The sequence below is a fragment of the Strix uralensis genome, chromosome 7 (assembly GCF_047716275.1).
Source record: "Strix uralensis isolate ZFMK-TIS-50842 chromosome 7, bStrUra1, whole genome shotgun sequence".
In the NCBI taxonomy this organism is placed as follows: domain Eukaryota; kingdom Metazoa; phylum Chordata; class Aves; order Strigiformes; family Strigidae; genus Strix; species Strix uralensis.
This window is the reverse complement of record NC_133978.1, coordinates 2,533,053-2,558,595: the sequence shown is the minus strand read 5'-3', so window position 1 is coordinate 2,558,595 and position 25,543 is coordinate 2,533,053. Positions and strand designations below refer to the sequence as shown.

At 39.2% G+C, this 25,543-nt stretch overlaps 1 protein-coding gene across 1 annotated transcript in view; it reads left to right on the top strand.

Annotated features, from left to right (window-relative positions):
- PCDH15 (protocadherin related 15) overlaps positions 1–25,543 on the top strand; it is a 460,117-nt gene that overhangs the window by 390,697 nt on the left and 43,877 nt on the right. The window contains exons 27-29 of the mRNA XM_074874163.1: positions 333–460; positions 16,337–16,552; positions 20,889–20,977. Of these exons, the coding sequence (XP_074730264.1) occupies positions 333–460; positions 16,337–16,552; positions 20,889–20,977 (433 nt within the window). The remainder of the gene's footprint in view (positions 1–332; positions 461–16,336; positions 16,553–20,888; positions 20,978–25,543) is intronic.

The following is a 25,543-nucleotide window of genomic DNA, read 5'->3' as shown; positions in this document are numbered from 1 at the left end:
TCATATTTCATGCTGATATGCTGCTGGTCAGGAGGTTCACTCAGAAGTCAACTCCTAGGTTCACTCAGAAGTCAACTTTGGTTCGAGGCCTATGGTTCAGGCCTTTTTATGTCAGTAGATTAAAAAAAATAATGCATGAAATCTCTTGACTTCTGTCAAGTTCATACTTTCCGTACCAAATGTGCTATTATTTCTAATGTATTTATTTTTATAGTATTATCCATACACTTATTTTACACGATCAGTTTGGGCTGTAAATGTATGAACACCAGTAGGTATTCAAGATTTATTGCACAAAATGTTCTATGTATCCCTTTCATTCCCTCTTTTAGGTAATACAGCCAAGGTATTTGTTGAAGTGAAGGATGAAAATGACCATGCGCCTGTCTTTACCAAAAAAATGTACATTGGAGGAGTGTCTGAAGATGCCAGAATGTTTTCTTCTGTGCTTAAAGTTAAGGTAAGACTGAAATTTTTAAAACAATATTCACTTGCAGTGGGAAAGTATTCACTCACTGGTTTGATTTTTCACAGGAGGTTACAAAATATGTTTCTTGTAAAACTGCTTGAGCTTCTCAGACACTGGCAGTAATTTCCATTCTTCTTATAAACAGCTATAGTGAGCACAGATCGGAGAATTCTTCTCGTGAAATCAGTGTCTGAGTATAAATGTGAGGTTTCCATTTGTGTGTATGACTGACGTGCATTGGCCCAGTATTCCAGCAGTTACTGACACAAGGTTGATTTTGAGCTTAAAAGACGGGTTTTATTTCTATTGAATTTTATGTGCTTGTTTTTCATTTCACAATTTTGTAGCTATCATTTTAGAAATGTTAATATTTAGAGGATTCTTTTATGCTCAACACTAATTTCTACCTTAAATTTTTCTGACTACTTCTTTGCTTTGGAAAGGAAATAATAGTTTCTGTTTCAGGACAGCAAACCAATTTCAGATCTGTGCACTGTGACAGAAATTGTGAGTAAAATTGATTATCTGTAGGGTTTTCTTTAAAAAAAGAGAGAGAAAATTCAAGGAAAGATAATATATAGAATATAAATAGCATCAGACATAAAAATCGCTTAGAATAAAAGCTATTTGTTTTTTATAAAATGCTTTGTGATGCAATCTCTTGTGCTAGAGACAGCTTGAGTTGCCAGGACTTCCCAAGTCAGCTTGTTTCCTCTGCCTTTATTTTGTTACCTCAGCAGGCCTCCTACATCTTTTTTCACCTTAAGCATTAGTGGAATAGCTTTGAAGTTGCTGATTCTAGCTTATGCATGAAAGGGCACAGAAATATGACCTGCTAAGAGTTTTACTTTGACCTCATGATGTGTTTAGAGCACCAGGAATGAAATAGAGAATATCAGAGCTTATTAAAGTTGTCCATTGCTTTTTTGCTTCGTGGCAGTCCTTCCAGAAGTAAGCCCAGAAATGGCAGAAAAGTGGGAAATTGTTAAGCATTGACTATTCGATAGAAGCCTCTGTAGATTAAATTTGTTTACTTTGTGAACTAGTCCAGAGTATTTGTTTTTTCTTATTTTTTTATACAGTGCTTATCATAGGCAAATTTCTGTCCCCAGGGTATCCATATTGGTCTTTTCTTGAAACACATACAGCAGTCCAAGTAAACAGCTGAGAATTTACTGAAGATATCTTGGAAAGGGAACATTATAGTGTGTAAGTCTGCCCTACGCCAATTCTTCCAGGTTTCCTCTGCAGGCAGGTTGTGTTTGAGGCCATAGCAGGTAGGGACAGACCTACTGAATGCGTCTGGCCAGAAATTTCAAATCACACACTGCCCTGGGCTGGTGCTAAGGCTGAGCTTGTGCTTGCTAGTCTCCCAGCTGCAAAAACAAGGAGCCTTAATACGGCTTTGCCCCAGGTGTGCTCCTGGTGTAGCAAAGGATGCTGTTCAGGGGGCAGAGTGAAATGTTGCCTGATGGAAAGACCTGTACCCAACCTGCAGGGTACTTTGGGGAACCGGATCAGATCAGATCAGTTGGCAGATCAAAGTCAGTGCAACTTCCCTCGTAGCAGTTAAAAAGAAGTAGCAATCCTGGAGGAAAGGGAAGGTGTAGGAAGGAATTACGATAAGAGGAGATGAAAGATACGGATTGATAACTGAAAAGAGTGATTAGCCCAGAAAGCTTGTTAAATAGGTGTGTTTACTTACCTCTGCTTTATCAACTGTGAATAGTTCAGACTTAGTAAACAAAGCCAAAAAAAGTCATCTAGCGTGTGCAACGCCTGTGTTTACTTTAAAGATTTATTGCCATGCAAGTAAAGAAATTGTAAAGTGAGCAATAAAGCAACATTGTGTGTTGGAAATAATACATTCAGAAAAAGAACTGTAGAATTTCCTTTTGCCAATTTCTTTTCCTCCATCTTCTGTATTGCAGTTTTAAGGTACACGGGATTTCTACGCTACATAAAATAGATAGTGACATAGAGCCAGACATCTGCTCAGTTTGGTGGAAAGGAAATTCTAGATGCACAGATTAAAGAAATAGTGGTAGTGTTGCTGTTAGGGTGATCTGAGACCATAATTGAGCAGAGTTTTGAAGGTAAGGGTAATATTTTTGTTAATGTCTTTTTTTTCCAGACATTTTGCTGGCTGTTGTTTCTGGCTACGAACCTTAACCTGAAGCTCTAACATACTCAAAAATAGGAGACCAAAAATTATATCAAATCCATGAACTTTAGAAGTGCTGAATGTGACAGTACTGTACAAAGATACTGGAGCAGATAGATACTGAATAGCAAAGTTACTTAGATAAAGGAGTGTTGTATGTGCGAAAGTAAATGAAACCCAAGATGCAAATGTAAAATTACATTTTGAGTTGATCATACAAAGTGGGAACAGGCTGTGAAATCCTACCTAGATTTTGAAGAGGGATAAGAAGTGTGTGAAAAAAAAGCAGGCATACAGGTAAGGGATATTCAGGGGTGAAGAGGGGAATCTGCTTTTACCCTTTAGAAACTTTTGACTCAGAAAAGGTGATCAGAGGACAGAAAAGGATTATCAAAGGAGGACACAAAAGAAGTTACAATTTTATGTCTCTAACCTGTTTCTGTTAAAACGTGTGACAGAATTCTCCCCGACTTTGCTGACAGGCAAAATGGAACAAGGTATAAGACAGAAGTTGTTACTAGTGGATGACATCAAAGATAACTGTTTGCTTGTAAAGTAAAGTAAAATTAGAAACAAACTGTAAAATTGTAGAATTATAAACAGTTAAAAAGTGCTTGTTGCAGAAAATCAGGCTGTAATTTATTGTTCTAGCTCCAAGCATTTTCAGCAGTTGATGCTAGTTAGTTCATTTTCTGTCCTTTAGAAAAAACAGTAAGTGCTCTGTTAGTTAAATATGATACCCATTCCAATTAGTGTTAAGAAGAATTAATTAAATGAATGTCTTTTCTTGAAGAGTTCAGGTGAGTAGAATTAAATGCATAGTTTTCCAAGTTGAAATTTTTAAGAACATTAATAAAGTACACGCAAAGCTTGCACTGTAGAAATTATTCATATTTTGATTCTAATGGGGAAGCGAAGTTCTTAGCAGGAATTTTAAAGGCATTTACTCTCATCTTCTGCATTCATTAATAGTTGCTAAATTTTTTAATAACATCTGAGTAATTCTGTAAAGAAACTGATATTCTCAGCATATTCTCATTCTTCCTGTCACTGACAACTTTGATGATCCTGAAACATGGGGTATTGACTAGCAGAATATTTTTTACAACTGAAAGATGTTAAACTTCTTAATATAGGTGGTTGAAATCATTGTTATTGAGACTCAGTGAACCAATATTTTCTAATTATGAATAGTGTCACGTCACAACAATGCCACACTGTCACTGTTATGGAAAAGTACGCAAGACTTCCTGCACACTGAGACCCAAACTTGCCATTTTTATCCCTGTACTCTTCAATGAGATACCAGCATTAAATAGGTACTAAATGTGTAGAAATGACATTCACTTTTTAATTGATTTCTTATGTGCATTCCATTATCCTGAGGGAAGGAGACAGTGTTTGTTTTAAATTGAAGTGTAAGATTGTTGCTACTGAGAGAAGAATGGACTCTGAATTGAGCCAGTTTTCCTTGTAGCTCTAGAATGCTTAATTTTGTTTAATACAACAGGGACTCTGTTGATTACCTCCTAGCTTCTTTGGTTTCTCTTTTCGTTTTTATCTGTAAGTGACAGATTTTGGCTTCGAAACTTGAAAGTCAAAGCCTTCTATTAGTAGTGGATGATTTGGATAGTCGGGTCAGTTATCTGAAAATTCCCAGTCCTCCTTTTCTTTCTCAGTCACTCTGTGTGTGTGTATGTTTAATACCAACTCCTACTCATCGCTCTCCAAGGCCCTTATTTTTATATCTCTTCATGTGAATCTCCATGCTTCTAATGACCTATGTCACTTCCTGCATCTGTGGACAGGGCTAATATAAGTCATCACATCGTTTTGTACCAGGCTGTTTACGATGCTGTCAATATGTAGAAGTGGTTGTCAAGGTCTGGTTCTCTAAGTGAAGTGAGATGCTAAAGAAATTGCACAGGGGAGGGGATAAACTGAAGTCTGGAAAACAGTAGGGCATATTAGAAGAAAAATTAGGACAACCCAATTCAGGGAAGAGAGCATAAGTAGGGAAAAACAGTACTTGATCAGAGGTGAGATAGGATCCATCTTCTGCTTTTATATCATAAAAATGCAACTGAAGTTAATGGTGATATATTTCTCATGACTCTTTCATCAATTGTGTAACTGTTATGTACCGTAAAGATGGTATAGATCATGTAACGGGATATTTAAGCTACAAATGAAGGTAATTCCCATTCTGAGAACCTACACTTACTTTCTCATGTGAAAGTTATACAGTGGCAAAGTTCTCCTCTTTTGAGGTGACCTCCTTGCCCAAATGGTGGAAGCACTAAGGGCAGGCAACCATTTGGCACTCTATTTGATTGCCCTCGTATAGTAGCAAAACGTTTTATATAACATGACTTTTATATCATAATTTACTGGTTAACCATATTTTAGCAGACTTTCAGAGAAAATAAATCACATTCATTAATTATATTTTTATATTTTAAGCCAGATGTGTTGAATTTTCCTCAAGGGGTGCAATAAAAATTCCCCAACAAGCCCCTTCTGGCAGGCTGGTGGAGGTTACTGTTTCTGGAAGCCCTAATTTTGGGAACACCAGCGCTGGTTTTGTTAGCGAGAAAAGCCTTTTTCTGGAGTGGCAGAAGGAGATATTGTTGGTTGAAAACAAGGGTCAGATTTATTGCAAGAAGGTGGTCATTGCTGGTTTACTTATATTGAAAGCAAAGTGGGGGTTTAAGTACATAGTACTTGAGGTAACAACTCATCATCTGGGCACCTATATCTGCTTCGGCCTTTTACATCTGAAGGTCAGGGTCTGGAATTTCATGTTAAGTCCAAGTGCCAGGTAGTGGTTTGGTTTCTATTACCATTTATCCATGCATCCATTTTTGAGGAGAGTATCATGACAGAAAACCAAGACTCATCTTGAAACTTCTTCTTTCTCCTAAAAGCTCAAGGTCAAAGCTGTTTGTGGCTTTAGCAGAGGGTTTGAATGAACACCACACAGCTCTTTGTTGTGTTCAGATATCTTCAGTTACAACTTCCTGAGGTTTGCAACATCTTCCTGAGCTGAACATCAGAGGCCAGGAGGGAGATCATACTAACATGGCTGCACCGATCGAGAGCTGAAACTTTGGGACAGCTTTACAAGGGGGCAGGTCTTCTGGGGCACTGTGGAGCTCTTTTAACGAGATGCTTTAACCCAGCTCCTGTTGTCTGGAGAGAGGTTGGAGCAGGCCTGTGCAAACAGGTTTGCTTTCTCCCATCACTGTGGGTGGAATAACCATGGGAAAAGATCAATGGATGGGTGGGTTAATTGCAGTAATTGAAATGGCTGGTATTTAGATACTGATATGGCTCCTGCAGTTAGATGTGATTTACAGGGTATGCCTGCTTTTATTTGCCATTGCTGCAATTAAACTAGTTAAGCATAATAATCACAGTGGCAGGCACTTGCCAGCAATTACTGTTTAGCAACAGTTTAAGCTAATACCATTTTTTGTTGGTTTTTTTTTTTTTTTTTCAAATGGGAGATAGAAAGGGTGAGCCGAGAGAAGTTAGTTAGGAAGTACTAAATTTTGTAGGTGATTACCAGCGTAGATACTAAGGAGGTTCAGAAATTATAATCTGGGTAGAAATTCACTGCACCTTTATTTTGGAGAGTATGTGGGTTACACCAAGCAAGAGGTAAACAATATTTTAAGTTTTTAAAAAATGTGTCTAGTTTTGCAATAGTTTAAAAAGAAAAATAGTCTGAAATGTCAGTGTTCGTACCAAGAGGCGCTCACATTACAGGATAGGATTAACAGCTGTGTTTATGTCCAGATCCTCACCCCCAGGGTGATCCCTACCCCCCCCAAGATCCACCATGGCCTCTTCCAGCAAATGTCCAGGCCAAGGGATGTATTAAGGTGATCGTGGTGCTCTTCGCAGCCCTGCCCCTGCCTTTTCCCCGAGGAAAGCGGGAGTGTGTGCAGGGCAATTTCTGCTCAAGCTTTGCCCTAGGTCATCGCTGTCCTGCTGAGACTCCCTTAAACTGCAGGCAGATCTCCAGTGGTGTCTCCTTTTGGCATTTAATAAGTTATTCTCAACTACCTCTCTGTCTTTGTACAATGTTATTGGCACATAAGAATGGCTTATTGTTGATGAGTATAATTTCTATGAAAAAAAAAGACCACAAGCTTTATGGCCCTATGCAAAAGCTACAGCTTTCAAATTAAACAAAACCCCAACACAATTAGTTCCTCTTTAACAGTACTTAATGATTTGCTGTAGTCATTAATTTTTAATATAGTAGTTTATGCAAATCGTTTTTAGATAAATTCATTGCAAATGTACTGCTGAACATGTGTATGTTTAACTTCAGTTGCTTAAATCATGCTGTACTCTGTGGCTTGAACAAAATTTCACCCCTTCCATCAAAGCATAGTTCTTCCCCTCTTGAAAAATATTTTGTAAAGCACCCCAGTCTTCACACTAATTATGCCATACGGCCTCATGAGTAGTACTGGGAGTAAGAAAAAAATCTAACCGCCTTGGGTCAAACACGAAAAGATGCAGGGAGTGAAGAAAACTAGTACAGAGTACATAATCTTACAGACAAATTGAATTTGGAGACATGTAGGTCAATAAAATATTGGATAAACACTTCTCTCATCATCAAAAGAGTTACATATGAAACTAAAGCAAATACTATAGATTGCTTCTCCCAGCACTATAAAGTGCAGCAATCTTGCTAGCAGCAGCAACCGCTCTGTTAAATATATTCATTTGACTATAAAATCCTTTCAGAATAGGGTAATGTGTTGTCTTGCTCTAGATTTTTAGAAAGATTCCTATAAATAGATAGAAAGGAAGCTTGAACTCAGAAGAACGGCACAAATCATTATCAAACAGTCACTTTTAATTAGAATTAATTTGGTTAATGATATGCCATATGAATTATTCTGTATGAATATGATTGTTTTAAGGCATGTCCTCTGACAGCTGATAAGTACTAATGTCTCTAAGAAAAATATAAGAGGAATGTATTTATTCAAATGTCACTTTTTAACTGAAGCTTTAGTCCTTGCATCTTCAAGACCATGTTTATATTGTTAATAGCTCAGCAGGAAACGTGGAGCTGTATTAAATACCAACCATTTCTCCTGAAATGATAGCTGAGGCTGATTACTGCATCTCAAATCTACAGGCAGTTTCCCACAGCTGTCTTTTTAAGCCTACTCACTTCCCCCAAAGATATACAATGCACAGATGAGATCTTCTGAGTCCAGGTTGATGATATGCTGCAAGACCAAGGGTAGTCAGAAGCCATGGTGGTAGGACAGTCGGAGCACGTCTTGGTTGCTGGTTATTTGGGTTTCCCTTTGACTCCGTGCCTGCGGCGGTGGGACAGCTGGAACAGCAGTCTGGATAATCGCTTTAATTACAGTTCTGGTGGTGCTCAGAACAAGGTTTCAGGACACTCCTGATGGGGATTGGTGTTATAATAACCTTTTATGTTCTCTTCCCTTTTCTGCAATTCTCTTTTTTCCCCAGAATTTTCAACTTATGTAAGAGCCCATTTCCATGATTAAAGGCTTTTTCATGCTTTTTGTAATGAATATGTTAATTAAAAACAGATGTAATACTCGTAACTGCTAATTTATGAATTTTGTGGTTTGAGATTTACTTTGCATTTCATTATACTAGAATTAGTTATTTCGCTTTGCCACTGGTATTTTCATATAACTCCTGGTTTTCCCCTCAGAATTAGATCCAGGCTTCCTTTAGCCACATACACAATATTTTCAATCTGCTCTATAAAAACAAAACCAAAATCAACACAATCTTTAGGGAAATTACTAGCGGGAATTGCCTTTTCACTGTAATGGTGTGTTATTAGCCTTTTCTTTTTAAACATTTTCTTTTACAGTATTAATCTCTCCAGTTTTGTTTATTGAAGTGCATTTAAATGAGGAAATATCAGAGGTCTTAATTCTAGTAAACAAAGTGAGAGGGTCTTTTTCTGAATTACTCCTCAGTTTATAAAGAGGTTTTTTTTGTGCTGAAGATGTTTGCAGAAAAGGAAGCTTGCCAAAATAAATGCCAGTGAATCAAAGTCTCTGGAAGTGGCTTGATAGAAATGGCTCTAATATGAAGCCAGCAGAGAGGTTTGATGATGATAGTAGGAGTCAGTGGAGTCTGAAATGCAGTTACATCCTGAAGGAAATTTGATTTTTACAATACGGTTGCTCAGATTTTCATTCAGACCTTTTCTGTGGTTTGTGCCCCTTTCTGACAGGGTTCCTAATGTAACTTCATCCTTTATTACTGTCTGAATGTCTTAATACACAGAACAGCAAAATAAACCAAAGCCATTTTATGCTACAGGTTTTTACCCTAATGACACACAGGGGAACAGGAATTACTCTTTAGTTAACCATAATCCTTGAAAAGCAGTCTACCTTAGTGCTTGCATACTGCTCTAAAGCAATTGATAAAATAAGTGTTTAAAATTCCTGGATATGGAGACGTGTTACGTAGGGAATACCGGGGTTACTTTTTTGCCCAAACGGATTTATTCATGTTAAATCTCTGGTTATTTTCTGTTCATGCTTGTAACCTCTAGAGTTCTTTTGGTACTTCCTTTTTCCTTGGGATGACAAGTAAATCTTCAGAGTGTAAAAGTGAGATTCAACCCTAGGCACCTTGAGACAGCCTTCTGCTGTGAAAGACAAAGTGTCTTCCCTTCTCTTAATTTTTCTTTTGCGTGTACACAAGAGAACAACTGTGTAAAAATTAACTGCTTTGCCAGTCATCTTTTATTATTTAAAATATGATTTATGAATCACAGAGTAATTCATAGGGAGAAAACATACTTGGTAGAAGTACAAATCTACTTTGAAGCCTCTTTGCAGCGACAACAGCTCGCCCTCAAACACGCGCATCTGCTGTAACGTCTGGCCTCTGCCAGGAAGCTGCTTGCCCTGCTAAGAATAATATTACAGTAATTCCAAGCACACAGGTAATTTCTTTCAAAGAACGCTTCTCTAGATAACATGTTGGCTTGCTAAACTTTTTACTGTAAAAACCAGTACTATTGTTTTCCTTTGGTGCAGTGTTTAGAAAAACTACTACCCTTTGCGATTTTTTTCAGATGTAATATTAGATTATTTCAATTATTATGTTATTTTCTAACAGTTCTAAGATTGTTAGTCCTGCACATGCCTTCCAGAGTAAAGTACTCCTACAGGGGCTGGAAGTGGGGGGGGTATGCCTGGAGTGTTTGCAGTGCTGGACCATTCCCATCCCACGGAGGATCAGCTGCGTGGTCTGCACTCCCTCCTAGCACATGCACATAAACCTACCATATTGAGCACTAACTGCTATTGGCATAGCAGGAAAATTCTATAAAACCAATGTTTCTAATCTTTTTTTCAAAATATAAGTTTGGGAACACCTCTTATTCAACATTTTTTCCCATGAGACAGCCTATCAAAATTGATCCATGTTTCCACACCTTTGGTTTTCTGACACCATTGGAGGACAAAGTGAACAATTCTCCTTCAATTTTTTTTTTTTTCCTAAATACCTGTATTTCTCAGAGGTTTCTGTGGAGCTGGGATTTACTCAGAGTGGGCTGGACAGTGATCAGCAATATGCTTAGCAGAGTCCTTTTCCTTTTTGTTGTAGTACCTTTGTAAGTATGCCTAGCAAATGATGCATTTAAAGCATAAATTAATTAATCTTTGGCTCCACGCAGCCCTCATAAGAGGTGATTATTTTACATTTCTCAAGTCTGCACATTTCCACAAGGAATATCACAGTATGAGGCGCAACTACGCGGCCACACAATCACAGTGTTACAGCAGGGTGCTTATCCCCTCACCCGGAGAGACCTGTAAAAGCAATGCCATGTGGCCATAACACTGATATTGTCACCAAAATTGCTAGTGGCTTGTCTGGGGTGAGCATTAAAATGTTCATTAACCGTAACTCCTGAAGCTATTGCGTAATCATCATACGATTACAGTTTTTATCATCAGCGTGAGCTAAATTCAAACTAGCTGCTTAGAGTTAAATGCAATTGTTAATTTTAAATGTTTTCAGTCTCCCTATCAGGGTCACCCTTAATCATGAGCCTGAGGATGCTAACAGGCCATGTAAAATGAATGGGACTGGGATGCTGGGTTTTTTTTCTTATTCCTAGCAGATGGCGGGTTCAACTGTTTCCAATCAGTTGCTGGGACATAAAAGAGACCACTTCTGCTGGTAGGAATGTACAGATTGTTGAATATTTTCAGTTCTGAAGCCACATCTGCCAATGTACTGTTTTTAGAGGCAATTTTACTTTGTGATTTACAGACACTTAAACCAGTAAGTTTGTTGTAGCTGTTGCAGTCTTCCTCCTTTTTTTTTCTGTATTTCTTCACAACAGCGCTCTTTTACAGTATTACCTGTCTCTAGCACTTTTGAACTCTTGCTCATCAGTGTGTTTTTGCCACAGACTGCCTCAGAAATTTGTAGCTTTGCATGTCCTGGCATCTGCTCCTCAAATTTAACCTCTTTTACAGACCTCTTCCCACCAAATTCTCAGCTGTGAGGTATTTGGACAGCCTTTGGGGACAGCTGCTCTGTAAGGTGCTCACATGCAACCCAAGTCTTATGTTAATGGGTTACACCAGTTACATCATAAAAAACCATATATACTAGGAGAAACTGTAACTGGTTACAGAGACACCACTAAAGGGATGCCTATTACTCCTAGTTTTTGGATCATCTATTTTCATCTCTTGTCTTCCAGACGTGCAGCTTGACTCAGCTGTAGAGAGTCCTGTGTATTTCTGTACTTGAGCTAACGCTTTTTTTCCCTCTCAGTCCTCCTAAAGGAAAAAAAAAATAACTAAACAGAAAGTACCCTTCTGTTTCCTCTCTGTTTTAAGGCAACTGATGTGTTAAAAGCAATTTTTGTTGGCAGCAAAGCAGCAGTACCCTTCATCCCATTGCTGCTGCAGCGCTGAGCTGAATTAGACGTCGTTTATCTGAGAGCAAACCCAGCACTGACAGCATCCATCTCTTTGCTGCCTCTGCAGTGCCAGGAATTTCAACGTTTCTAATGACTTGCTGCAAGTTGTGCTGGCAGTCCTTGGATAGGAGATGGAGTCACCAAGAATGCTTGACTTATTGGTCTTCTTGCTCCAAGAGAGATAGTTGCCAATAAAATTTTATAAAAAATAACTGTTAGTGACTTTGAAGTAAGTACCCTCATGTTGGGGCCTAGAGCAGCATATTTCAGCTTGATGCTTGGCTGGTGTAATGTGCTTTTGTGGTGGGGTTAGGGAGCACTCCAACAGTTGTGTCTCTTCCTCCATGGGAGAGGAGATGGGTAAGGGCTGGAAGCAGAGCACGGTGATGCCAGCGAAACTCCATTTGTGTGGGCGTGCTTATGCTCAGTCACAGGAGGGTTGAATTTGGCCTGGTAATTCCTAAAATCATACATATTTAACAGTACTCAATCACAGCAGAATTTAGGAGACATCTGTATTTCTTGCACATAACGGAAGATATACTGCTGTAATATTAAGATTAAGTATAGCTCTATCTCTTCTTTGACAGTCATAATGCAACTCTTGAGATGTCGTATATCTCTTCCTAATGAAGTGTCAAAAATATTTACCTTCAGGACAAATTACAAGAATAGCAAACATCCTTGCTCTGTATTAAAGAAGTTGGTACGTTAATGTCATCAGCTCACAAGCTCTCTCTGGTGGTCCTGCAAAGCTGAACGTTGCACTGAGTGTTGTTAGGTTTGATTGAAGTATAAATAGGGGGGGGAATGGAAACAACAAAGGTAAAATATTTTAAATTGAAATCTGATGGTTCTTCCGAGTTCCTCAGGCTGTTTTGCACCTGTTTTTTGTGTGTAGATTGTTTCTGGGATAGAAATAGCCTGAACTGTAATGATGCTGAGGCCATTGATTTCTCTGGAGTGCCACTGAGTTGCCAGAACTTCTGAAAATTAACTCATAGCCTGTCTACGAGCTTTGGGCATCTGACCTGCCAGATTTTAGAGGGTGCACACTTAAAATTTCAAAATGCCTCTTTCATTGGAGTTTCATACATTAAACTCAGCCACAAGACTTACCATACCGTTGCGTCTAAGCAACTACACTAGTGTCGTGATGTTTGTTTGGAAAGGCTGTCTTTATTTAATGTCTGTCCCTGCAACATGGATACCCTAATTTGGATCCAAATTTTGTTTGTCCTTAGTTGCATTCATATACAAGTGTGAAATACAAAAGGTGAAATTGATTTCTGTTGTTGATGAAACAAACTAATATTAAAGGTCATATCTTTCTATGGAGATAGAATTTGCTAATATTAAAAAAATGATAGGCTTATGGCTCAGGTGAACCAACCTAATAAATCCATTTTAGCAAAGAAATTGGCTTTTTATTGAAAGGGCATAATGGTCGTTTCACAGGACTCCTCCAGAGAGCCTTTAGAAGCTAGCTGGGCACTCGCTGTAAATCCTGTCTCAGTACGGTGAAGACCCCAGAGGAGCCAGATCAGATATTGTGCTCCTACCTCTGCTGTGTGCCTCATGTGCCAAAACACATGCCGTGTGAGGTTACAGGAATTCCTTTTTTTTTTTTTTCTTTTTTTTCCCCCCAGCTCCATTACCAACATGGAAAGTTGAGGGTGGACAAGCCAGTGGGTTTTGCCAGACTGGTCTTTTCTGTATTGTTTGTGGCTTTAAACTGAGTTGTGTTGTACCACCTGTTCTTGCCTGGTCTTAGATGCATGCACAGAGTGATTTGTTTGGTATGAGGCAAGGAAGTGATTATTTCAAGAAGTTAGCTGCTCTGCATCACCATATGAAATAATTTCCAAAGAGGTTTCTTTCTTGTCTCTTGTGGAGCGCATAGGTGGTCTTCTAGAGGGATTGTACCAAATATTATCTCTTACGTATTCAGGTATCCCATGCTACCACAGGCAGAGGCTTCCTGATCTCATCTTTGAGTATGTGGAGGATCTAAATCTCTCTTACAACATGTTGACAAAATTGATCTAAAAAGCACCAAGAGAAGCCACTTTGAATGCTTATGTAACCTACAGTTTGCATGTCTTCAAGGATGCTTTATTTCTGTTATCATTCTGGTTTTAAATGTTTCTTTAGTAAGAGTAATTGTAATAGTAATAGTGTAGTAATACTAATCATGTGGAATTTTTTAGTTGTAATTTTAAGATTTCCTTTGCATTTGGATAAGAAATGGGTACTTGAAGTGAAATATTTGATTTTTATATGTGTACGGGGAGCCCGTGCCCAAGCGGGGGCTGAGGGATCTCTGGGAGGAGACGCTGGGGCTGCCCTGGGCTGGACACAGCCCCTTTCAACAGTCCCATGGCCAGGCACAGCTGAGGTGGTGTTTTAATTTTTTGTCTTTGTTTCACACTATCCAAATATATATTTTTTATGGTAGTAAATTAAATTAATTTTCGTCAAGTTGCATCTGTTTTGTCCATGACAGTGATCGATAAGCGAGCTCCCTGTCCTTATCTCAATCCATGAACTTTTTCATCTTGATTTCTCCCCCATCCTGCTGAGGAGGGAGAGGCATTTAGCTCTCAAATAGTAGTACTTGCATATCAACCTGATTTTTAGGTACAGCCGCTTCCTCACTTCCTTGTGCCGTATAGCATGCTTTCACATTTATTTGTTCCTTCAGCAATTTCCTTGTCAAAAGGAAAGCCAAAAATGAGCCTAGTCCTGAAAATCCACCTGTCAAGCTCCCATCTGCTGGCTCCATGAAGTTTTGGGGTTGTATTTACCCATGCCAGTTGGATAGCAGAAGTGCTCTGGAAAAGCTCACCAATATCTTTACGTTTTTACTGACAGAATGGGGTAAATTTCAGAAAGCGTTTAAGCTTCCCCATCTTTCCTAAAAATGATAATAAAGGGGTTTGACATCACCCAGGAGGTAGTAATCTTGATTTTAAAAGCCTGAAAAAAAGCTGTAGAACTAGAGAACAAAAGCACTTTAACACATTTTTATATTCATTTTTTTTCGTAGCCAAGCCAAATAAAGCTTTGTCAATTTAGTGGAAAACAAAACATTTACAAAGGATGCAAGGACCGTTTTAAACAGTTCTGTCTCTGTGATGAGTGGCAGCCAGTGTGATTGTGGGAGCTCATCTTTTGGGCGGCTCTGAGGCACAAAGGTGTGCTGCATGAAATATGTTTGCTACCTCTAGGTAAACCAGCCCAGATATTATCACTTAAGAGCTGTTTAGTTATATCTATTCCATCTGGTCTGGTAGCAGTCAGAGTAGCATGGAAAGCACATGCAGCTTTGAGTACCTGGGTCATTTGTCTGGTATGGGTATCTCTTGATGGTGCACAATGCAATCACTGTGCTGCATAGATTTGCTTGTTACATCTCCTCAGTGGTATTCCCTGAAAATGATCAGAAAATAAAGACAAAATAGGCGTTAGTAAAAGTTTCCACCTTATAGATCTTGTTCATTGATGGCGAGAAAGCAGTTAATGATGATTAATGGCCATCTGTTGGAGGCTTAATGACCTTGCACGGATGACGCTTTTTTAGACGGCAGTGGTATACCATGGTAAACAACTCTTCATGCTGCCAGGAGCCCTGACTAGATTGTGATTATTGGTTTTGTTTTTAAGTCACGGTGAAGTATGGATTTTACACAAAGATCTGCACCTTTTTGAAGTTAAGGGTGTTTTTTCTCCAGCGTTGGCTAAATTCACAGGCTTAAGAAGTCGTGCCAATATTTTGATAAAAGCCTGCTAATAAATGCTGACATCCCAGATGTTGAGGCAATGCCCAAGCCTAATGAGTAGGCAAAGGTACAGGCAGTAATTAGCTGCCATCTCCCTGACCCTTTCCTAGATGGAGCGCATGAAAGCATTATGAGGGTCCTCAGAAACACTCCCATCTGAATATGGGTGCTGCCTTTTAAACTGGAGCATGATTTGTGCAAAGGAGTAGGTCTAGAGAGGCCAGAACGGGGCTGTGCAGGGTTGTCAGGCACAAGGTAGGTAAAATAACACAGCTGCTGGGGCTGCCTGACTGATGCCAGGGCTGCCTCTGAATTCTGCAGCAGTTCAGCAAGACGAAAATGCCCCGGGCAGCTTTGTGTCCTACGCTGGGTCTGTACATCAGGTCTGTTGTGCAGTATTACAGGGATGCCACTCAATTTTTATTTTTTTTTAATAAAAAAAGGTTTAAATTACTCCAAAAATATATGTGCTCAATCAGTGAGGGTGCAGAATATCTCGAAGAGGAGGGAGGACATCCTTGTCGTGCATGTTTGTGAATGCATTGCTGTGGTTTTTTTCTTTGATATTTAATTGTCAGTGATATTCACTTGGCAGTGGAGGAATCTCAGAATTAAACTGCTCTTACCTGTTCAGTTTGTGGCAGACTTGAAAAGTCCATTTATATGTATCTTCTCTTTTTCTTTTTTCTCTTTTTTGGAGCAGTTTAGTGCCAACACAGGAGAAAGAAGCTGCTGGAAAAGCAAAACTGTATGCAGCAAAGTTAAATGAACCATTTAAAGTAATAGGCGTATCTGCTCCCTGGTATCTGATGTTTTAAATGTCAGAGTGGAAGAAATTTGCTGGACCAATATGCAACTTTATTTAAAGACCAGGGTTAATGATTCTTTGCATGCATATTTACTTTATTTGCCTCTGCTTGTTTTCTTTTTCCTGTTAGGCTGATGATAAAGACTCTGGGAATTACAGTGCCATGCAATACAGACTCATCATTCCTCCAATCAAGGACGGTAAAGAAGGTTTTGTGATTGAAGCTTACACAGGGCTAATAAAAACTGCTATGCTGTTCAAAAATATGAGAAGATCCTATTTCAAGTTTCAGGTCATTGCAACTGATGATTATGGAAAAGGACTGAGCAGCAAAGCAGAAGTACTTGTAAGTATGAGCCAGGCATTATCTTTATGGAATAATTCCTGAGGAAATTCAAACACTACATAAAGTTTAATTCCAGGCAGACCTATAGGAAGGCCATAAACTGTGTGTGCTTAATCTTTCTAATTCATTGAAGTAAAGTGCTTTTTTTTTTTTTTAAACCAAAAGCTTTTATGACCACCTGAAACGTGTTCATGTTTCATGCAGAGCTACTGATCTCAGTTACCACACTAAACATGGTGTTCAGTGTTTTATTTATTCAAGGAGCCATTGTTAATGGTTCAATTTAGATTCTAATTGATTGCATTAAACATGAGCCTAAGTTATGTTCTGGGTGTTCTGGACCGAGATGGCAGCAAAAAAAGTGCTGGGTTTGTGCACGACAAGTATAAAGCAGATCACATCTGTGTGGTGGGACACAACCATTTACAGATCATCTCCACCTATGGCAGCAAGGTGCAGCCAGCTCTATCAAAGCTGTGAAGCAGGGTTAGCATGGCGTTAAACCCCAGTTAATAAGCCAAGCTGAAAGCTTGCTGACTTGGGCTGTACTTTGTGTTGACACGAGTAGGTAGGATCTGGGTCACTTAGATCTGGTGTATCTTCTAGTGCAGGCAAATATCTGAGCTAGAAGTCAGTTGACTTACCGGGAAGAGCCAAAGTTGCCATGTCTTAGTTGCTCATGTCTGGAAGGGAGACAGAGACACGAGGAATAATTTTGGGCTGACACTGTACTTGAAGTTTTCAGGGAAGCAACGTTTCAAAACTGGCACCAGCTTTAGGCCTTGAGCTCATGGTTTTGTGCTGAGTAAAGGACATTGGCTTAGTCCAGTCACAGAAACCATCAAAGCTAAATTTCTTTAAAGCCTATATAACTTGATGGATTGGATTAATATTAGCATAATGTTGTAGGGATGAAGTGCATTATCTAGTTCATGGGAACACTGTCAAATGATACAGATGATAACCATAATACTTGGTATATTGAGTTATGCAGGAATTCAGCAAATAAACATAATGTATGATGTCCTCATGCTTGACCTCCCAAAATGATAGGGCATTCTCATGCAATTTATGCAGTAATAGTATATTAAAATATAGCCAGAAGGTATCGACATTAAAATTAGAAAGTGAAGTACGTCTCATTAATTTATAGAGGTATCGTTAGGTTGTCCAAGTGAGTGATGAGCCAATACACTCAGTGGTTTTCAGCAAGGCATGAAAGCTTGGAGTAGCTGTAGATACAATTCCGTGCTGACACCATCCCACCATGAAAGTTTGGGTTTGCACTGAGCAAACGCATCCATACGTGCAGATGCTTTCTGACTGGACTAAGCTGCTCTTGGGCTTCATGATTTGAACAGAATTTGTCCTGCTGTCAGTGTGGTGTTCAGACTGGGAGGCGTTGTTCCTTTCAATACAAGCTCAGGGAGTGCACATAGATAAGGGAAATGAATTTAATTACTCATGTGCAAAAGAATAAGATGTGGGGAAGAAGACAGGAATGCACAGGGAGGAGATCTAGGGAGAAGAGTTGGGGCAACACCAGAGGGACAGTACTAGGAAGAACCCAAGCAGAGCAAGGTATCCTCCAGAAATGGGGCCAGGATGCTTCTTCAGAGCCCTGACACAGCTCTGTGAGCCTCTTAAGCTGCCAAATCCACTGGTAAAATGTCTTCATGCTGCAGGGGGTGGTCCATGTGAAGAATACCAGGCTGTTTCTGCTGGCTGGGACTGGCAGGATGGCTCAAGTTAGACATCTGTGGATCTACAGTTTGGTTCCATATGATGGAATTTCTCTTTTTAGCTTCTGTGAGACAAAAGAAGAAAATAAGAAAATACATTTTAAAATTAGTTTCCTGCAAGTAAGCACTTAAAGATACCGACTAAGCATGGATAGTGAGTCCTCACTATGACATCATCTTTAATCAAATGTTTGTTGGGGTTTGGGGGTGTCCCGAGGCCCCTTCTTCATTCAACTCTCAGCATAAACTACTGCCAGGAATCCCTTGGTGCCATACAACGAACAAGACTGTAGGCTCTGCCTAGCTTGATTTAAGAACTGGAAAGTGCCTAGTGAATGAAGCATGGGATCGAAGGACTTATGGGCTAATAGTTACCAACAATTATATGCTTTCCATGCCTCTGCTGCAAACTTCCAGTTTGTTGTGCTGCTTATTTAATTTAACCTGGAACTTTACTAGTTCTCAGCAGTGTATTCTTCAAGTACTTATGGCCATGAGACATCTGAGCATGCAGACTTCCAGTCCTATAATTGAGGCTGGTGCCTGCTATTTAACATCCCAGGACCTGGATGTATTTTTGCTCAGTAGATGGGAGGTAGCAAAAGTTTTCTAAGGAATGGTGGGCCGGATGATCCCTGGTAACAGTGCCCCAAAAAGCTTCCAGGGCACGGTGATGGTGGTGCTTCAGGAAGAGCCTTTGCCTTCCCACACCTTCCACCTCTTCTCCCAGCATGTTTCTGTCTCTCCTCCAGTGGAAGGGAACAGTTTCTCCCCATAGCTTTTGTTAAATATAGTTAAATGTAGTTAAATTTGACTTAGTTCCTCAACTTACTGCTATTTTTAGTATTTGAAAAATGAAAGCCTTTTCAAATGGGAATTGCAAGCAAGTCAATGTTACTATGGAAACCTTAACTTTTTCTTGATTTTTGTTCAACACCCTTGTTTTACCATCAGTTGTCATGAATGTGTGTTTATTCATAATTTTGTATATGAACAAGTAGTCATAATTGTGATTCCCTGAATATCAAAAGAACTATTGCCTTTTTTTTTTAAGTGTTGCATTTATGCAGTACTCAGTACAGAGGTGCACAGTGGTTGCTTGAATTGGCTAACGTCGTTAATTCGATTAAACTGCTCATTGCTTTAGAGTTTCTTTCAATGATCTTAGTCTAAAATTTATTTTGAGTTCATTATAATTCTGTTTTCTATACACGTAAATCTGTACATACTGATCAGTGCCTCTGATGACATCTCAAGAAATATTTAAAGTTGAATTAAGCTTCAAAGCTGGTGAATCAGTGTTTGATGTGAAAGTATATTATGGCTTGTCTGCTGCAGAGCTTGCAGGGCTCGGGCTTCTCTTTTGAAAATCAGGAGTTGTGTTTTTGTTTTAGAATTGAATCGGATAACTGATTTTTAAATTTATAAGGTTTAACTTTGTCTTACTTTTCCAAATTTTCCTTCAGAATCCTCTGGAGGGAACATAAGTTTGGAGTATAATATTTGCTGTCATGCCTATACGGACATGAGGCAAGTTTTAAGAAATAATTTATTTTCTCCACCAACATGGGAAGTAACTGTTCCTTTCACAACCTAAGGAGAGGCTGGCTGTGCTAGTGAAGAGAGCGCTACTACAAAATGGAAAAGTATTTAAAAGGGAGGAATAAGCATGCAATCATTTCACTGGAAGGCAGCCTTTTCTTGGGATAAAAATATCTTGAAGAGTCTAGATCAGGAGATGTGAAGCAGAGTTTATTAACTCTGCTGAGTTTGATGCATGTGTGTTAGTCCCCTGTGCACACTGACTGTCCAACCTGCTGTTGAGAACCAGAAGAGTTACATTGCCTTTGTAGTAGAAAATGCTAATGCCAGAGATTTGTTCTGTCAGTCTGGTGGAATCCTGGAACTTTTTTTATTATTTATTTTTTTTAAACAAAGCACACAAGTATTGAGTGTGTTAGAGGCATTTCTAGTGTATTTAGAGGCATTTTTTTTTTTTGGACCTTTTATAGAAAATTGTAAAATGTTCATGGTTATGTACAGTTTTATGCTATATAGAGGGAGAAGTTAAAAAAATTGGAGATTAAACTAAAAACTTTCACTGATAGCTTCAAAGTAAATGAACAACTTCCTTCATGATTTTCTGACAAAGTATCATTGATTTAGTTCAATTAATCTTGTATTTGCATTTACGTTGGTGCAAATTATGTATCTCCAAGGTTGGATTTTCCTTTCAAGTCATCAAAAATACCAGAATGCTCGTAAGTAATTCTGAATATGGCACATGGGAAATCCGTGACTCTGTAAGTAAAGTCTAAACTATGAAGAACAGGTTTTGTAGTCTCCACCTTAAAAATCTGTAATTCTGATGCAGTCCTGTAATTACAGTTTTAGTTAAATCTTTGCCTGCTGTTTATTCGTTTTGGCTGCCAAACAAAGCAAGATTTCCCAGCTCTCTTATTTGGAATTAAAATGAGAAATGCGTACATCAGGGCATGGCTGTGAAGGCAGGAAAGTAATTATTCCATTCTTCTTTGTATGAGGAGGATGTTATGCATGGGAGTGCCAATTGAATTTCACTCTTTTGTTTCCAGGTCTCTGTGGTCAATCAGTTGGATATGCAAGTCATCGTCTCTAATGTTCCTCCCACCCTTGTGGAACAAAACAAAGATCAACTCATAGGGTAATAAATTTATTTACTCTACAAATATCAGACAATTCACTGGTTTTATGTTTAGATTCAGCAAGGAGTGCTCCCTTGACATCATGATCTCCTTTTTTGCCAAAGACTTGAAAATGAGCAAGTGGGTATTTTGATAGGGAGCACAATTGGCTGAGTGACAGCACTGCCCCCCCCACCCCACATTTCCCTCTCTCTGGAGAAGGCAGAGGTACAGCACTTCTTTGCTTGCACATTTGCCCACTTTCCAGACTGAAACTTGGCTCAGAGCTGCCCCTAATACAGACCATAGTGGAGCCTCCAAATAGCAAGCACAGAAACTACATCTGTCAAAATCCAGGTTGTAAAATAAAGCACATCTCCAAAAGGTTGAGGCAGTGTGTCTCACTGAGTTGTATTGCTTCACTGTGATTTTATTTGGGTGATGTAGCTGTAAGGGAAAGCAGAATTTAGAAAATTTATACTGGTGCAATTAATGCCACTAACATCATTACAGAAAATTTTGATTACAAAAAAAATGGTAAGGGAGTGTCATTATTCAGGCCTAGCAGGTATAAAATATTGTGATGGGAGGGGGGATGGGTCATTGGAAACATTAATGCTTTTCAATAAAAATGAATTATTTTATCATACTGGAAGCCAACTAAAATCCTTTTGGTCAAATATGTTTTAACAGCACTCATACACCACAACATCACCAGCTTTCAGGAGTCAGGTTTTCACTCCTAGCTTCTTTTTGTAAGACAAGAACAATTTTCTATTGTTTGTGGCATATAATCAGGAATTCAACAATATGGGAAAGAAAATACTATAGGAAACAGTTTAAAAAAGAACCTTTGTACTCTTCTGTCACTTTAATCGGTGATGAATGGCATTTCTCAGATTTCCACAGGTCTCTTCCATCCTGACTGTTGTCATACCTTTACTTTTCCATGGAAATTGAAATACCTTAGGGTTGATGATGTAATCACTCACTGAAAAGGAAGCCTGTTGTCTCTAAAGGGCTCATGTCTCCCCTGGGCTAGGAAAAAATATTGACGGGTTTGCTTCTGAAGATTTAGGACATGTTTGCCTTTTCTCTCTCTGTTTTGAGCCAGGTGTAAGTTTAGCTCTCATAGATTCTAATGTCAGAAATGCTAATTAAGTTGTTCAGGCAATAGTCTATATTCACAGGGACTCTGTTTCCTAGAGTTAAGAATAATAACAGAGTCTGCTTGCTTAACACTGAAGATCTAGCTTTCCAAAAGTGTCAGGTGTTGGTGTTGGCTGGAGAGACAAAGAACAATGTATCTTTTAGTGGCAGTAATAGGAGAAGTTTGCTTCTGCTTTGCTAAGCCCTCAAGTTCACCCTAGGGTGCTTCACTGCACAAATTTTTCTTCACACGGTAATTTGTAGCCTTCCTGGGCTCCTGTTCTCTTGAGTGGAGAAGATGAACACATGTTCTGTACCATGTGTTTCTACGTCACGTAGGCTAGATCTCGTGCTTAAATTTGACTTAGGCTGTGTTTCCGATCCTCCCAGTTTTGGACTGTCCTGGAGCCAAAGGCACCACCAGCAAAATACAGACAGCTCTTACAGAAGGTGGTTTGAAAACAGGGTGGAACAAGCCTGGCTTCAATGAAGAGTCTCAACTGCATGACGCACGTGTCGTGGTACTGAGAGCGTGAACGCCGCAATAGGTGGCAGGGCAAGAACAGCAAGAGCAGATAGCGTCTCACCCTTTCACCATCCCTGCAAAAATCTCCTTTTGCAAATGCTGGAGCAGCTTGCTTCCAGCTCCCAGCAGGTCTCAGCAGTGTTCAGTGCCTCAACAATAAATTGTGCTGTAACCATACTCTCCTTCGAGACCCAGAGGAATAGCTGGCGTATCCTGCCACAGTCTTGGAACACAGCCCAGAGCCACATTCCTCAGTCTCTGTGCTCCAAAAAACTCTTTTCTGCCAGGTTGGAATCCTTTAAAACTTGTTTCATGCTGTTCTGGTCCTTGTGCATGGAAGTCTCTGACAGCTGTGTAAATATTTCACAGTGAATGAAGCTTTTCAATGAGTATAAAAATGAAAAAAAAACCATGGCCAGGTTTTGAATTCTAAGAATTAGCTTGGGAAGCTTTTACCTTCATGAACACTGCAAGACCAGCAAGTGAGTACATAACATAAGAATGTTACTTCTAAGGATAAATTTCTAAGGACAATCTTTGTCAGAAGAGATTGAATTAGCTTGTTTTAAAATTGTCACATTCTTTACTGAAAATATTTGAGGAGAGCAAAAGTCTTGGAAATAATTTTGCATATATGTACTTGTCTGTTTCACATAAAAATGTATTCGTTTCATTGCCATCTTCAAATTTTTTGGATTTTCCTTCTAAAGTTTAAAAGAATGCTATCTCCCTGTTTTTATAAAGGCTTCAATAATTCATGCAGGACACAAAACCGAAATAATAGGAATTTGTGTTTTTTCATGCATTATACAGAAGATATAACCACAGGCAAAGGGAAACCAAATAATTTGGAGACCTTCTCAGTCTAAAGTACTTTCCCAAATAGGTTTCTGAGACGTTTCAAATAATACACTAATCTACAAAATTAGAACACTTTGTATAATTCATTAACAGATAAAAAGACTATATCATTAACTAAATTAATCACTACAGAGGTTATTCAGCTCTTTCTCTTCTCATTTTGGCACTGGAGTGATAGCAAATATTGAGCTCTGAAAATATAACATTTAACCACCAATTACAAAAAACAACCACCATCAGTGATGGGGAATGTTGGCGAAGTGGATAGTTGGGTAATTTTTGTAATTATGCTGGTTTTTCACAATAAAAAAAAATAGCAATTTAAACAACTTTGGAGAACCAAGTTATAACAGATTCTCCCCAGCTGCCTGTAGTTTTCACTAGAGAGTGGATACAAGGTATTAAGAAATACATAATTCAGTTCTTGCACACTGGAAAGGCTTACTCAGCATAGCCTGAGATGCATGTTGGTTAATGGTCCAAATAAAGGAAGCATACCGTAGAAGAAAAGATTTAAAACATCGCTATCTATTGCACTTAGGAGTTTGGGCTTTTTGAGGGATACAATGGGTATGTCTTCAGCTGACATTTCTGATAGTGTCATGATCCTTTGCAGTCACTCAGTAAGCACCTCGGTTTTCCTCCAACTGCTTTAATTTCATCAACAGGCTTTTCGTGTCCTCTGGACCGCACATCAATGTCAGATTTGCCATTTCTCTCACCCACTTTAATTACGTCTGTTCAGATAGGTCCGTTTATGTCTGCTACAGAGGATGACAGAGAAAATGGAGTGAGGCTTAGTGGAAAATTCAGTGCGTGTTCCTCTCCTTCAGAAAACTTGTTGAAAGCAGATGACACGGTGTTCTTTAAATACGGCAATTTTTTGAGCGCTTACTTGTTGGGAAAGAACAGCATTGCAACTAGAATAAAACAGCCAGCTTCATGCTTAGAGCATTTAGTTTTTTGGTTTTCACGTGATTGCAACTTAAACCTCTAGCTACAATTAGGTACGCCACATTACCAAGAGAGACCTGTGTCATCCGATACGTAATAGAAATGTCTTGTGCCTTAAATTCGTCTGTACACACTTCTACAGTTGGCAAATCATTTTCTCTTAAATGGAATAACAGAGTGGCTCAAAATGAGTGCTTTGATGAAATGCTACATAGACATTCCTCTTGAAAAGGCTGGTTTTGCCCTACAGCCTACACACCATAGAAAATGCGGATAATCCTGCTTAGGGAACTTTTCCCCTGAAGCAGAGCTAGCCAAAACCATTTGGGCATCATTTTCAACGTTAATGTTTTTTGCATTGTGTGTGCTTTCTGAGCCAATCAGGTGGGTAAAGAAAACACATTTATGTGAGCTTGGAGTGCTCTGGAATTGTTAAAGAATGGAATGAGGATAGTCTCTTCGCTTTCAAAAATCATATGAGGTGTCCCATGTTCTTCTTTCCTTCCTGCAGTGAAAAGTGAGCTTGGAAAGAATGGAGTTTCTCTTCTGTCCATATGAAGGAAACCTCCTAGTGGTAGCGTAGGAATCTTTCATTGGAAAAGAAGGTCTGATGAAATCACCTCGTACTGCTAATAAATGTGTATAGATGCAACAAGAGATAATTGCTTTATTGTTTAATAATAAATCATGTAATAAGTAATAGTTGCGTAGCATGGGCTCAAAAGACCCTGCCTTCTCTGTGCATAGCTTTAGCATTTTTCACTCTCCTGGGCTGAGGAATTTAGGTGTGTGCAGCCTCTTGCTCAGACCTGTCTCTGGAAATGGAATCCAAGTGCAGATATGAAACCTGTACAGGCTGGAGAGGTGGGCCCATGTAAACCTATTGAAGCTCCACAAGGCCAACTGTAAGGTCCCGCACATTGGTTGGGGCAATCCCAAGCACAAATCCAGGCTGGGCGAGGAGTGGATTGAGAGCAGCCCTGTGAGAAGGACTTGGGGGTGTTAGTGGATGGAAATCTGACTGTGAGCCAGCAATGTGCGCTCGCAGCCCAGAAAGCCAACCATGTCCTGGGCTGCATCAAGAGCAGTGTAGCCA